Source organism: Pristiophorus japonicus, chromosome 18, assembly GCF_044704955.1.
Source record: "Pristiophorus japonicus isolate sPriJap1 chromosome 18, sPriJap1.hap1, whole genome shotgun sequence".
In the NCBI taxonomy this organism is placed as follows: Eukaryota; Metazoa; Chordata; class Chondrichthyes; family Pristiophoridae; genus Pristiophorus; species Pristiophorus japonicus.
This window is the reverse complement of record NC_091994.1, coordinates 108,684,084-108,697,106: the sequence shown is the minus strand read 5'-3', so window position 1 is coordinate 108,697,106 and position 13,023 is coordinate 108,684,084. Positions and strand designations below refer to the sequence as shown.

Here is a 13,023-nt window from a genome sequence, read left to right as displayed (position 1 = left end):
TGGTTGAGGCAAATAGTATCGATGCATTTAAGGGGAGACTAGACAAGCATATGAGGGAGAAGGGAATAGAGGGTTATATGCTGATAGATTTAGATGAGGAAAGACAGGAGGAGGCTCGAGTGGAGTATAAACGCCGGCATGGACTGGTTGGGCCGAATGGCCTGTTTCTGTGCCATATATCCTGTGTAATCCAATGTAAAGATGGAGGGGTGGGGGAGATAAACAACTTGCATTTATATAGCGTCTTTTACGAAGTAAAATGGTACACGGCGCTTCACAGGAGCACTGCCAAACAAAATTTGAGACTGAGCCACATAAGGAGATGTTATAATATTTACAATATACATTAATGATTTAGGCGAAGGAATTGAATGTAATATCTCCAAGTTTGCAGATGACACTAAGCTGGGTGGCGGTGTGAGCTGTGAGGAGGATGCTAAGAAGCTGCAGGGTGACTTGGACAGGTTAGGTGAGTGGGCAAACACATGGCAGATGCAGTATAATGAGGATAAATGTGAAATTATCCACTTTGTGGTAAAAACAGGAAGGCAGAATATTATCTGAATGGTGACAGATTGGTAAAGGGGGAGGTGCAACGAGACCTGGGTGCCATGGAACATCAGTCATTGAAGGTTGGTCTACAGGTGCAGCAGGCGGTGAAGAAGACAAATGGCATGCTGGCCTTCATAGCGAGGGGAGTTGAGTATAGGAGCAGGGAGGTCTTACTGCAGTTGTACAGGGCCTTAGTGAGGCCACACCTTGAATATTATGTACAGTTTTGGTCTCCTAATCTGAGGAAGGACATTCTTGCTATTGAGGGAGTGCAGCAAAGGTTCACCAGATTGATTCCCGGGATGACAGGACTGACATATGAAGAAAGATTGGATCGACTGGGCTTGTATTCAATGGAATTTAGAAGAATGAGAGGGGATCTCATAGAAACATATAAAATTCTGACGGGATTGGACAGGTTAGATGCAGGAAGAATGTTCCCCATATTGGGGAAGTCCAGAACCAGGGGTCACAGTCTAAGGATAAGAGGTAAGCCATTTAGGACCGAGATGAGGAGAAACTTCTTCACTCAGAGACTTGTGGGCATGTGGAATTATCAACCGCAGAAAGTTGTTGGGGCCAGTTCGTTAGATATATTCACAAGGGAGTTAGATGTGGCCCTTACGGCTAAAGGGATCAAGGGGTATGGAGAGAAAGCAGGAATGGGGTACTGAAATGAATGATCAGCCATGATCATATTGAATGATGGTGCAGGCTCAAAGGACCGAATGGCCTACTGCACCTATTTTCTATGTTAGGACAGGTGACCAAAAGCTGGGTCAGAGAGAGATTGGCGGAGAGGTTTAGGGAAGGAATTCCAGAACTTGGCGCCTCAAAGGAGGAAAGAGAATAAAGTAGTCACCTGGATCTGAGCCACAATGAGTGGCGAGGTCTCGGACCCGATTTCCAGCCTGTGCCGAGTTAGAAGATCGGGGGGTGGGGGAAAAGAGTTCCTGCGTTTAGAATGTTCCGATTTAGGAACGTGAAGTTCTCAAAGGGCGGCCGGCAGAGAGGAGAAAACTGGTGGTGATGATAAGAAATAATCGAATGGATTTAATGTTAAAAACAAAAGGAAATTCACCAAGCTCTCAAACATTCCACGAAAGCAGGCACAGCATGGTTAAGCACGGCAAGGAGACCAGGGTTCAGCCACCTGGTTTGTGAGGTAGGTTGGATCAGGCTACACATGGGGTTGGCCAAGGTTTTCCTCTTCCTCTGAAATACTTCTACTCCTTCGGGAGGCATGTTTAACCGTCTGCCTGTTCAGGTCGACATGAAAGATCTCATGGGAATACTGGGGGGGGGGGCAGGGATGTTGGGGTGTGGGCAGACAGAGGAGGTCCCCTGGTGTCCTGGCCACCATTCACCCCATAACCAACATAGATTAACTGGTCACAAATCTCACTTGCTGTTTCAAGGGCCCTGGTCCGTGCAAATGGTCAGCCACGTTTGCCCGCATAAATGTGGTGAAGGTTTCTGCCTCTACCAACACTCCAAAAGTACTTCATTGGCTGCGCAATACACAACATAAGAAATAAGAGCAGGAGTCGGCCATTTGGTCCGTTGAGCCTGCTGCGCCATTTAAGAAGATCGTGACTTATCTGATCTCAACTCCACTTTCCTGCCCGCTCCCCATAACCCTGGACGCCCCTAAAGTTCAAAAAAATCTTTCTGTCTCCACCTTGAATATATTCAATGACCCAGCCTCCACAGCTCTCTGGGGCAGAGAGTTCCAAAGATTCACGACCCTCTGAGAAGAAATTCCTCTTCTCCGTTTTATTCTGAAACTATGGCACCCCCCCTAGTTCTAGATTTCCCGAGGGGAAACATTCTCTCTGGATCTACCCTGTCAAGCCCGTTCAGAATCTTATCTTTCAACAAGATCACCTCTCATTCTTCTAACTCCAATGAGTACAGGCCCAACTTGCTCAACCTTCCTTCATAAGACAATCCCTTCATATCTGGAATCAACCGAGTGAACCTTCTCTGACTGCGTCGAATGCAAGTATGTCCCTCCTTAAATACGGGGACCAAAACTCTACACAGCACTCCAGGTGTGGTCTCACCAATACCCTCTAGTTGTAGCAAGACTTCCCTACTTTTATACTCCATCCCCTTTGCAATAAAGGCCAAACTGACGATGTGAGAGATGCTATATAAATGAAAAGTTCTTCCTGTCTGCAAGAGCTTGTAACTGCTAGGGCCACCCCAACCTGATTCATCGCACCGGTAATTAGCAATCCCTGTTGTGCATTCTACAAAAATTCATTCGGACTTATGCCTGCGTGAAGCACTGGTCGTGTATAAAAATGGTTTACATCTCGGGATAATAAATACGACCAAATCTCTCATGCAAAAGCAGGCTTCATTATACGGACTATGCGCCCCCCTCTCCCTCCCCCACATATAGAACCAACAACCCCCTCCCAAATAAACGGTTTAGAAGGGTTGGAACTTCAAACTGTGCTCGAGATGATCCTCTCTGTGCACTTCTGCTAAAACAAAAAAAAACGTTTGCGCAATATTTATTTTGCTGACAACTTGGGACCACGAGGCTAATCTTCATGTCGAGACTGCATCACCCGTACGACGGGAGAATGTGCTGTGCACTCCGACCGAGGGAACGTTTAGTCATGGGCTGACTCATCGGAGCACGACTCAGTGAAAGCTGCACATCCTGCCTCCCTCGCCCCAGTAAGTGGATAGAAATACTGTCTGCCCACGCACAGCTTCGTGACCACAAGAGCCTTGGTCTTCAGGGAACATCACCACCTTCCACACGATCCAGCTAATTGGGAGCTCTGCAACACAGTCAAGAAACCAATTTTCTGACTGAATAACTTTTAACAGACACAATGCTGCATACGCACACACACACACACACGCACGCACGCACGCACACAAACACACACACACACACACACACACAGGCAGCCAGTTATGTAGGTAGCACAGTGGCTATGTTACTGGACGAGTGATCTAGAGTTCAAATCCCACCACGGCAGCTAGAGGAATGTTAATTCAATTCAGTTAAATGAAATAAATCTGGAATTAAAAAGCTAGTGTGAGCAATGGTGACCATGAAACTACCGGGTTGTCGGAAAAACCCATCTGGCACACTAATGTAATTTTGGGAAGGAAATCTGCCGCCCTTACCCGGTCTGGCCGAAATGTGACTCCAGACGCTCAGCAATCTGGTTGACTCTTAACTGTCCTCTGAAATGGCTTAGCAGGGCACTCAGTTGTACAAGACGGCTCATCGCTAACTTTCTCTACGGCAATTAGGGATGGGCAATAAATGCTGGCCTTGCCAGCAACGCCCACATCCCGTGAATGAATACATTTTAAAAAAAAAAGTTAACCAAATTTAAAAAGGGGTTATTTAAGAAAACAGCTGAAATGAATTACATTTCGTAAGTGGTTTGATTTTGGGTGGTGGGGTAAACAATGTCCCTTCCCCTCCTCCTCTCACCGTTCCAATGAAGCAGGTAGAGGAGCCTCAGTCCTCCAGTGCTCTCCCACCCTGTCCACTGCTGCGATTATGGGCTTTATCACCGCACTGTGGATTCCCCATTCTCCGGAAAAGCATGCCCCCTTTCTTAACTCTACTCCTACCCATTCCAAGTACAAAGCATGCCTTAAACGTTACAACCACAAAACAAACTCTAGCCAACGTTTAAAATATGTTGAGCTTTTTAAAAAAGGCATACGTCCCAAGAATAGAAAAGACTTGCATTTATATAGCGTCTTTTTCGACCACCGGACGTCTCAAATCACTTTACAGCCAATGAAGTACTTTTGGAGTGTAGTCACTGTTGTAATGTGGGAAACACGACAGCCAGTTTTGCACACAGCAAGCTCCCACAATCAGCAATGCGATAATGACCAGATAATCTGTTTTAGTGATGTTAATTGAAGGATAAATATTGTCCCCAACTCCCCTGCTCGTCTTCAAAATAGTGCCATGAGATCTTTTATGTCCACCTGAGGGGGCAGACGGGACCTCGGTTTAACGTCTCATCTGAAAAACGGTATCTCCGACAGTGCAGCACTCCCTCAGCACTGTACTGGGAGTGTCGGCCTAGATTTTTGTGCTCAAGTCTCTGGAGTGGGACTTGAACCCACAACCTTCTGACTGAGAGGCGAGGGTGCTGCCCACTGAGCCAAAGCCACCACTACTGTACAGCAATGCTACATTCGCAATGTAAACACACTGTCGGTCCACAAAGATGATTAAATTTCCTTTGATACCTTTAAGGATGCAACAAGAACCGAAACTGCTGGAAACAGCAGGCAGGGGAGTGGGACTAGCTGAGGTGCTCTTGCAGAGAGCCGGCAGGGGCTCGACGGGCCGAATGGTGGCCTCCTTGTGTGCTGTAACCATTCTATGATTCTATTCTATGAAATGGAGACGTGCCCCGACACTAATACCAGTCTGTCCTCTGCAACAGACAGCTGGCCGGTAACCTTGGTTATGCTGCACGTGGGCCAACTAACAAAAAGCATTTGCACCAACGTGATTGCTGACTGACCCCAAGGGACGCAAGCGGATCGATGCTGGGTAAAATGCTGCATGTGTACTAACCGCACGTACACCTCCCACAATTACATACACATGTTGAAACAGACAGTGCTAAACAGGGTAGTATTTCAAGATGTTAACACCGCACGCTCCACTTAAACAACCTACCTCCGATCACCCGACTCCAAACCAACTCCACCTACCCAAAAATAGACCAGCTCTTTACTAGTGATTGGCAACTTGTACTTTAAAGCTTACTGCCTGGGTTTTTAAAAAAAAAACATTTCTATTTCTCTCTCCTGTTAATAAAAATTCGGGTCGGTTTAATACAAAATCCCCAATGGGTCAGTCTGACCCCCATTGTTTTTTAAGAAACCGTTTTTACTCCACGCCGGAATAATGCCAGAGAAACTGAGGCACTGATTGCTGCAAGGTTGTGGCCACTGACAGGTTAAAACAACACAAGGTCAAACTGTCACCCACAGTAAGCTTAATGTTGAATTTAGGCGTCAGCCGTGGCTCAGTGGGCAGCACTCTCGCCTCTGAGTCAGAAGGTTGTGGGTTCAAATCTCACTCCAGAGACTTGAGCACAAAAATCTAGGCTGACACTCCCAGTGCAGTGCTGAGGCAGCACCGCACTGTCAGAGGTGCCGTCTTTCGGATGAGGCGTTAAACCGAGGCCCCATCTGCCCTCTCAGGTGGAAGCAAAGGATCCCATGGCACTATTTCAAAGAAGAGCAGGGGAGTTATCCCCGGTGTCCTGACCAATATTTATATCCCTCAATCAATATAACAAAAAAAAAACTGATTATCTGGTCATTATCACAGTGCTGTTTGTGGGAGCTTGCTGTGCACAAATTGGCTGCCGTGTTTCCCACATTACAACAGTGACTACACCCAAAAGTACTTCATTGGCTGCAACGTGCTTTGAGACGTCCAGTGGTTGTGAAAGGCGCTATATAAATGCAAGTCTTTCTTATTCTTTCCCCTTCAACTCCAGGGTTCCCGAGACCACCACCCCCCCCCCCCCCCCCCCCACTATCTCCAACCTCCAGGGTTCCCGAGACCCCCTCCCCCACTATCCCCAAGCTCCAGAGTGCCCGAGACACCCCCACAATCCCCAACTCCAGACCCCCCCCCCCCACCATGGGCTGCGCGACCTGCAGCCAGAAACCCCAGGGACCAGTTTGGCTTCACGCGTGCCGCACATTTTTGCAGTTTCAGTGCTAGAACAGCTCAGCAAAGCCCAGCACAAGAAACACACCTACCGGTTAAACAATCGGGTGTCAGCACCAATGCCCCTCAGCAAACAGAGAGAATGCAAAGACACGACCGATGCTGGCTGCAAAGGCACGCAAAAAAAACCCTCCCTCTCTTGTATTAATAAGTATTTTATCAGAAGTTCCGGCTGCAATCCAATTGTGTGATTCGTTGGCTGTTACACATGAGTAGGTTTATGAGATTTTGCGAACCTGGTGATTACATTACAGCCTTGGAACCTATATCTAGATAGCCTCCCCAGCTCGACAACCCAGCAGCGTTAATTGGAGACATTTACCGACGGGAGCGGCGATAACTCAGCTAATCTTTTGCAGGGCAGCACGGATCTTGAGGACTCAAATGTGCAGATGGAAGCAATCAGCACCAACTAACAAGATCAGGCTGCAGCAACAAACATCGAGTGTATATCTTAAACACCAGAAAGGAGCATTTGATCACATACAAAACCCAACTGCAGTTTCAGTACGTCAGCCAATTCCCTCAAATGTTCTCCAGGAACAACTTTGCTCGGATACAACCACGGTTCTTTTTGGTGGACAGTTGTTGAAACAAACATCTGTTGGCTCAACAACAAATATAATAATTTTGGATCAGGAAAGTCCACTGCCCCATCCAACAACAACTTGAATTTATATAGCGCCTTTAAAGTGCCAAGCTGTGGTTCAGTGGGCAGCACCTGAGTCAGCAGGTTGAGAGTTCAAATCCCACTCCAGAGACTTGAGCACAAAAATCTAGGCTGACACTCCAGTGCAGTGCTGAGGGATGAGACGTTAAACCGAGGCCCCGTCTGCTCTCTCAGGTGGATGCAAAAGATCCCGTGGCGCTGTTTTGAGGAGCAGGGGAGTTATCCCCGGTGTCCTAGGGCCAATATTTATTCCTCAATCAACATAACATAAAACAGATTATCTGGTCATTGTCACATTGCTGTTTGTGGGAGCTTGCTGTGCGCAAATTGGCTGCCGCGTTTCCCACACTGCAACAGTGACTACACTCCAAAAAGTACTTCATTGGCTGTAAACTGCTTTGAGACGTCCGGTGGTCGTGAAAGGCGCGATATAAATGCAAGTCTTTCTTTTTAGTATAAAACGTCCCAGGCGCTTCACAGGAGAGTTATCAAACAAAATTTCACACCGAGCACATCAGGAGAAATCAGGAAAGCTTGGTCAAAGAGGTAGGGTTTGAGGAGTGTCTTAAAAGGAGGAAAGAGGGGCGGTGAGGTTTAGGGAGGGTGTTCCAGAGCTGAGGGCCCGGGCAGCTGAAGGCACGGCCACCAATGGTGGAGCGATTAAAATCGGGTACGCGCCATCCAGAATGACCCTCAAGTTTCCGCACTGCAGCATCCACTGTCTTCTTAAATGTTTGCAGGGTTTTCATTTCTATTCCACATACAGGTCACGCTGAAGAACTTCAATAGCAGCGATAAATTTGCCTTGAACGTGCCGTCACGTCCAAAGTCCGTGCCCACCTTTCCCGCAATCCCATGTTTAAAATCTCTTTAACATCAGGTTTCTTCCCCTGCCACAGAAGTGAAAGAGTCCTCTTCAAAGCCACAAATGACATCCTCGGTGACTGTGGCGCACTAGCACAACATCTTTCCTGGCCTCTCTGCAGCCTCTGACATGGTCAACAATGCTTCCCCCCCCCCCCACCCCCAGTCCTCCAACACTCCGTTGCCCAGCCGAGTGCGGCTGCCCTGCCACTTGGTTTGCGCACTCACCCAACCTACCTCCGCCCCGAACATCAGCCGCCTCTGCCCCCTGCCTCAACGAACCAACCCCGCTGCCGAAACCCTCATCCAGCTCGTGTGTCATCTCCAGACTCGACTATTCCCAACGCTCTCCTGGCCGGCCACTCATCCCATCACCCGCCACAAACTTCAGCTTGTCCAAAATTCTGCCGCCCACGTCCCCAATCTGCACCGAGTCCCACTCACCCATAATCCCTGCGCTCACTGGCTGCCAATCCCCCGTCCCCAACTTAATATACAATTCTCATCCTCGTGTTCAAATCTCTTCATGGCTTCACCCCTCCTTATCGCTGTAACCTCCTCCAGCCTAACAGCCCCGAGTCAGTTTTTGTCTGGTTACACTTCTGTGAAGCGCCTTGGGACATTTTTCGACATTAAGAAAAGGTGCTTATATAAATGCTAATTATTGTTTTACAATGAAAAGGGAATAAAACATACCCTTTTATCACCACAGCAAACCTTTGTTCCACAGAAATCATTAAAAAAAAACACATTCACAAGACCGAACGGTTAGAAATTTGATTTCCCATCAACAAAGCCCTTGGTGCAGGATTTTCAGCACATGACAACTTTTGCAAACGACAACTTTTGCAAACATCAGAAATAGGAGCAAGATAGGCCATATGGCCCCTCGAGCCTGCTCCACCATTTAATAGGATCGTGGTTGATCTGATCATGGACTCAGGTCCACTTCCCTGCCAGCTCCCCGTAACCCCTTATCGATTAAGAAACTGTCGATCTCTGTCTTAAGTATATTCAATGACCCAGCCTCCACAGCTCTCTGAGGCAGCGAATTCCACAGATTTACAACCCTCCGAGAAGAAATTCCTCCTTATCTCAGTTTTAAATGTGCGGCCCCTTAATCAGCCTTGGAGAGTCCTTTGGGGAGACAAAACAATAATCCCAACTACAATCTTTTAAAACTCTTACGCTGGTAAAAGCAGGCCTAAGGCGTAAGAGTTTTAAAAGATAGAAAAGTAAACTGACCAATAATTGTTATAATTAGAAACCCTGACCATTTAAACAAGTTTACTTTTACCCCTATAAAAAACATTAAAAAAATTTCAGAAAATTGTTTGTCTAAAACATTTAATCAAATTCAATTAATTTTAAATATGTGAAGTGTTTTTCTTAATTATATAAAATGTTTGCGTTTTGTGGGGGGGTGGGAGGGCGGGTCACAGAAACGGTGATCTCCGTACAAACGGAACCCACCATTACTGTGAATGCGGATACGCCATTTCCATTTGGTGGTCCAGTCCATGTGATCCCAGGCTGCACACACTCTCCTGGAAAGCATGGGCCCCTACGCTGGGCTGCGAATGAAGGCCTCGTACTTCCCAGGTATTTTCGGGAAAAATGTTTTGGGCGGGAAGCCTCCGACCGCAATTTTTGACCCAATGTCTCAGGAAATCCCAGTGCCATTTTGAGGAACATTGGGAAAATGTAGAGATGAAGGCATTACCCGCTACCAACATTCAACTTCCGTTTAGCGTTCCAAATGCAGCCTGGAGTAAACTATTCATTGTCTTTGGTCTCCGCCACAAACTGCGTTCCCTAGCCACTGACTCCATCCCTCGCCCGAGCATCGATCTGAGGCCGAAGCAGACCGTTCGCAACCTAAGCATCATTTTTGACCCTGAACGGAGTTTCCAGCCACATTTCCGTGGCCTAACTAAAACCGCCTATTTCCACCTCCGTAACATGGCCCGTCTCCGCCCCTGCCTCAGCTCTTCTGCTGTTGAAGCCCTCATCCATGCCTTTGTTATCTCTAGACTTGACTACTCCAACGCACTCCTGGCTGGCCTCCCACATTCTACACAACATAAACTTGAGGTCATCCGAAACCTGGCTGCCCATCTCCTAACTCGCACCAATTCCCATCACCCCTGTGCTCGCTGACCTACATTGGCTCCCACTTAAGCAACGCTTCGATTTCAAAATTCTCATCCGTGTTTACAAATCACTCCATGGCCTCACCCCTCCCTATCTCTGCAATCTTTTTCGGCCTCACAACCCCCACAAGATGTCTGCGCTCCTCAAATTCTGACCTCTTGAACATCCCTCGTTATAACTACGCAACTACCAATGGCCGTGCCTTCAGCTGTTTGGGCCCTCAGCTCTGGAACTCCCTCCCTAAACCTCTCTGCCTCTCTTTCCTCCTTTAAGATGCTCCTTAAAACATACCTCTTGAACCAAGTTTTTGGTCATCTGCCCTAATTCCTTCATCTGTGGCTCGGTGTCAAATTAATCTGTTTTGTCTTGTAACACTGCGTTAAAAGGCACCATATAAATAAAAGTTATGATGATGATAGGAAGGACCTATTTCCCTTAGCGAGGTCAATAACCAGGAGCATAGATTTAAAGTAATGGGGTGAAGGATTAGAGGGGAGTTGAGGGGTAATTGTTTCACCCAGCAGGTGGTGGGGGTCTGGAACTCATTGCCTGAAGGGGTGGTAGAGGCAGAAACCTTCAATGCATTAACAAAGTACTTGGATGTGCCAAGTGAAGTGCCGTAACCTACAGGGCTACGGACCAAGAGCTGGAAAATGGGATAAGGCTGGATAATTCTTTGTCGGCCGGCACAGACACGATTAGCTCCTTCTGTGCCACAAATCTCTATGATTACGTGAACTGATCTCTGATGGTACAGGACCCGAGCATTGTCTCAGCAGCCAGGGCTCGCTGGTTAGAGTTTCACCAAAAGAAAAATAGGCCGAATGCTATTCAGTCACTCCTCCTGTAAAGTTGACGGATGTAGAAAAAAATTTAGGACTTTGCTGTGATGCCCTACAGTCTGCCAACACTCACTACTTAGCTTCCACATGAGGATTTACGACTCGGGAGAGGTACTGGAGGACGAGTGACACTTGCAGAACAGAATCTCAGCACAATTCAACCAGGACCCCCAGGAGATGTTTTTTTTTTAAAAAAGGCTTGCATTTATATAGCGCCTTGCACAACCACCGGACGCCTCAAAGTGCTTCACAGCCAATGAAGTGCTCTTGAAATGTAGTCACTGTTGTAATGTGGGAAATGCGGCAGCCAATTTGCGCACAGCAAGCTCCCACAAACAATGTGATAATGACCAGATAATCTGGGTTTTTTTTGCTATGTTGATTGAGGGATAAATATTGGCCCCAGGAAACCGGGGATAACTCCCCTGCTCTTCTTCCCAATAGTGCCATGGGATCATTTGCGGCCACTTGCGAGAGCAGACAGGACCTCGGTTTATCGTCTCATCCGAAAGACAGGGCAAATGAATTGACAGTTTTTTTTTGCCTTCTTTGAATAAATCTGTTGGAGAATGGGCGATTGATAGATTGTTAACTAAAGGTATTACAGGATTATGGGCCAAAGGCAGGTATATGGAGTTAGATCGCAGATCAGCCATGATCTCATTGAATGGCGAAACAGGCTCGAGGGGCTCAATGGCCTACTGTTGTTCCTATGAATTGATACCACTAACTGTTCCTAAAAAATACATTATAATACATCTTCCCTTCACTCAGAATGTGCAGGACACTGCAAAAATGGCTGTGAAGTTTAAGAGTTCAGTAAAGTAATACACCTTGCCCCTCGATTTTCCTGTTCCTACACTGCTTGGCATTCTGTCGTCTTGCCCTCAGTCGTGTCTATTTCTGTACACGGTCTCCATCTGTCACAGTCTGTCATCCTGTCCTTCCTTGGTCATCACTTGTGCACTGCGCCAAAAGATATCTTTCAATTTCTCAACAAAGCAGCGGAAGGCACAAAGAAGAGGGCTACAGTACCGCTTACATTACTACAACAACTTGTATTTATATAGCACCTTTAACAAATTGAAACATCCCAAGAAGCTATGCAGGACTATTACAAGATTTAAAAATGTGGACATCGAGCTGCACAAGTAGAAATTAGCAGAGGTGACCAAAAGCTTGGTTCAGGAGGTAGGTTTTAAGGAGACAACATTGAAACAAGTTGGAAATACCAGGAACGTTCAACTCCCAAATCCTGGCACTCCAACACTGCTGGCCTTCAGTGGATGGATCTTGGCAGCGAAGTGATGCACAGAAGTGAGGTGAAGACCTCTCAATCTGGGAAACACAAACCCAGCTCAGCACGTCTGACTTACACCTCACGGCAGGTAATGGCCGTGTGGAGCAGCCCGAATCCTGCATTTGCACCCGGAGTGTGTGTGTGGCCCCGTCCACCACATCAACTCCACTGCTGTTTCTGACCAACAAGTTGCTGAGGAAAGACAGTGAACATTGGGGGGTGGGAGGAGGGAGAATTCGAGACAGCTAGCTGTGAGCACACTCTCATGGTGCAGATCAGCCCCAATCGCAGCAACAATGCTGCACATCCCACCCAGTGAGAGCAAACCCGGCACTGCAGTACATGAGTGAGACCCTCACACCAGGGGGGGGTCACCCACAGTGCACAGGCCTGGCACCATTGTGGGGGGGGGGGGGGGGAAAGAGTGATTGGGGGGGGGGGGAAAGAGTGATTGGGGGGGGGGGGGGAAAGAGTGATTGGGGGGGGGGGAAGAGTGATGGGGGGGGGGGGGAAAGAGTGATGGGGGGGGGGGGGGGGGGAAGAGTGATGGGGGGGGGGGGAAGAGTGATGGGGGGGGGGGGAAGAGTGATGGGGGGGGGGGGGAAAGAGTGACGGGGGGGGGGGGGGAAAGAGTGACGGGGGGGGGGGGAAAGAGTGACGGGGGGGAGGGGGAAAGAGTGACGGGGGGGAGGGGAGTGATTGGGGGGGGAGGGGGAGTGATTGGGGGGGGTGGGAGGGGGAGTGATTGGGGGGGGTGGGAGGGGGGAGTGATTGGGGGGGGTGGGAGGGGGGAGGGGGGGGTGGGGAGGGGGGGTGGGGTTGGTTGATTGGGGGGGTGGGAGGGGGGAGTGATTGGGGGGGTGGGAGGGGGGAGTGATTGGGG

At 48.2% G+C, this 13,023-nt stretch overlaps 1 protein-coding gene across 6 annotated transcripts in view; it reads right to left on the bottom strand.

The window, feature by feature from the left end:
• The window catches only part of tmem201 (transmembrane protein 201), a 218,079-nt gene that overhangs the window by 204,235 nt on the left and 821 nt on the right, over window positions 1–13,023 (bottom strand). The window contains exon 2 of one of the 6 annotated variants that reach the window (XM_070860512.1): window positions 11,672–11,806. The exons of 4 other annotated variants lie outside the window; for them this stretch is intronic. In XM_070860512.1, coding sequence (XP_070716613.1) covers window positions 11,672–11,712 — 41 coding nt within the window. In that variant the 5' untranslated portion in view covers window positions 11,713–11,806. Of the gene's footprint in view, window positions 1–3,279; window positions 3,370–11,671; window positions 11,807–13,023 lie in introns of those variants that run through there. One more of the 6 variants, XM_070860513.1, reaches the window with a different exon arrangement.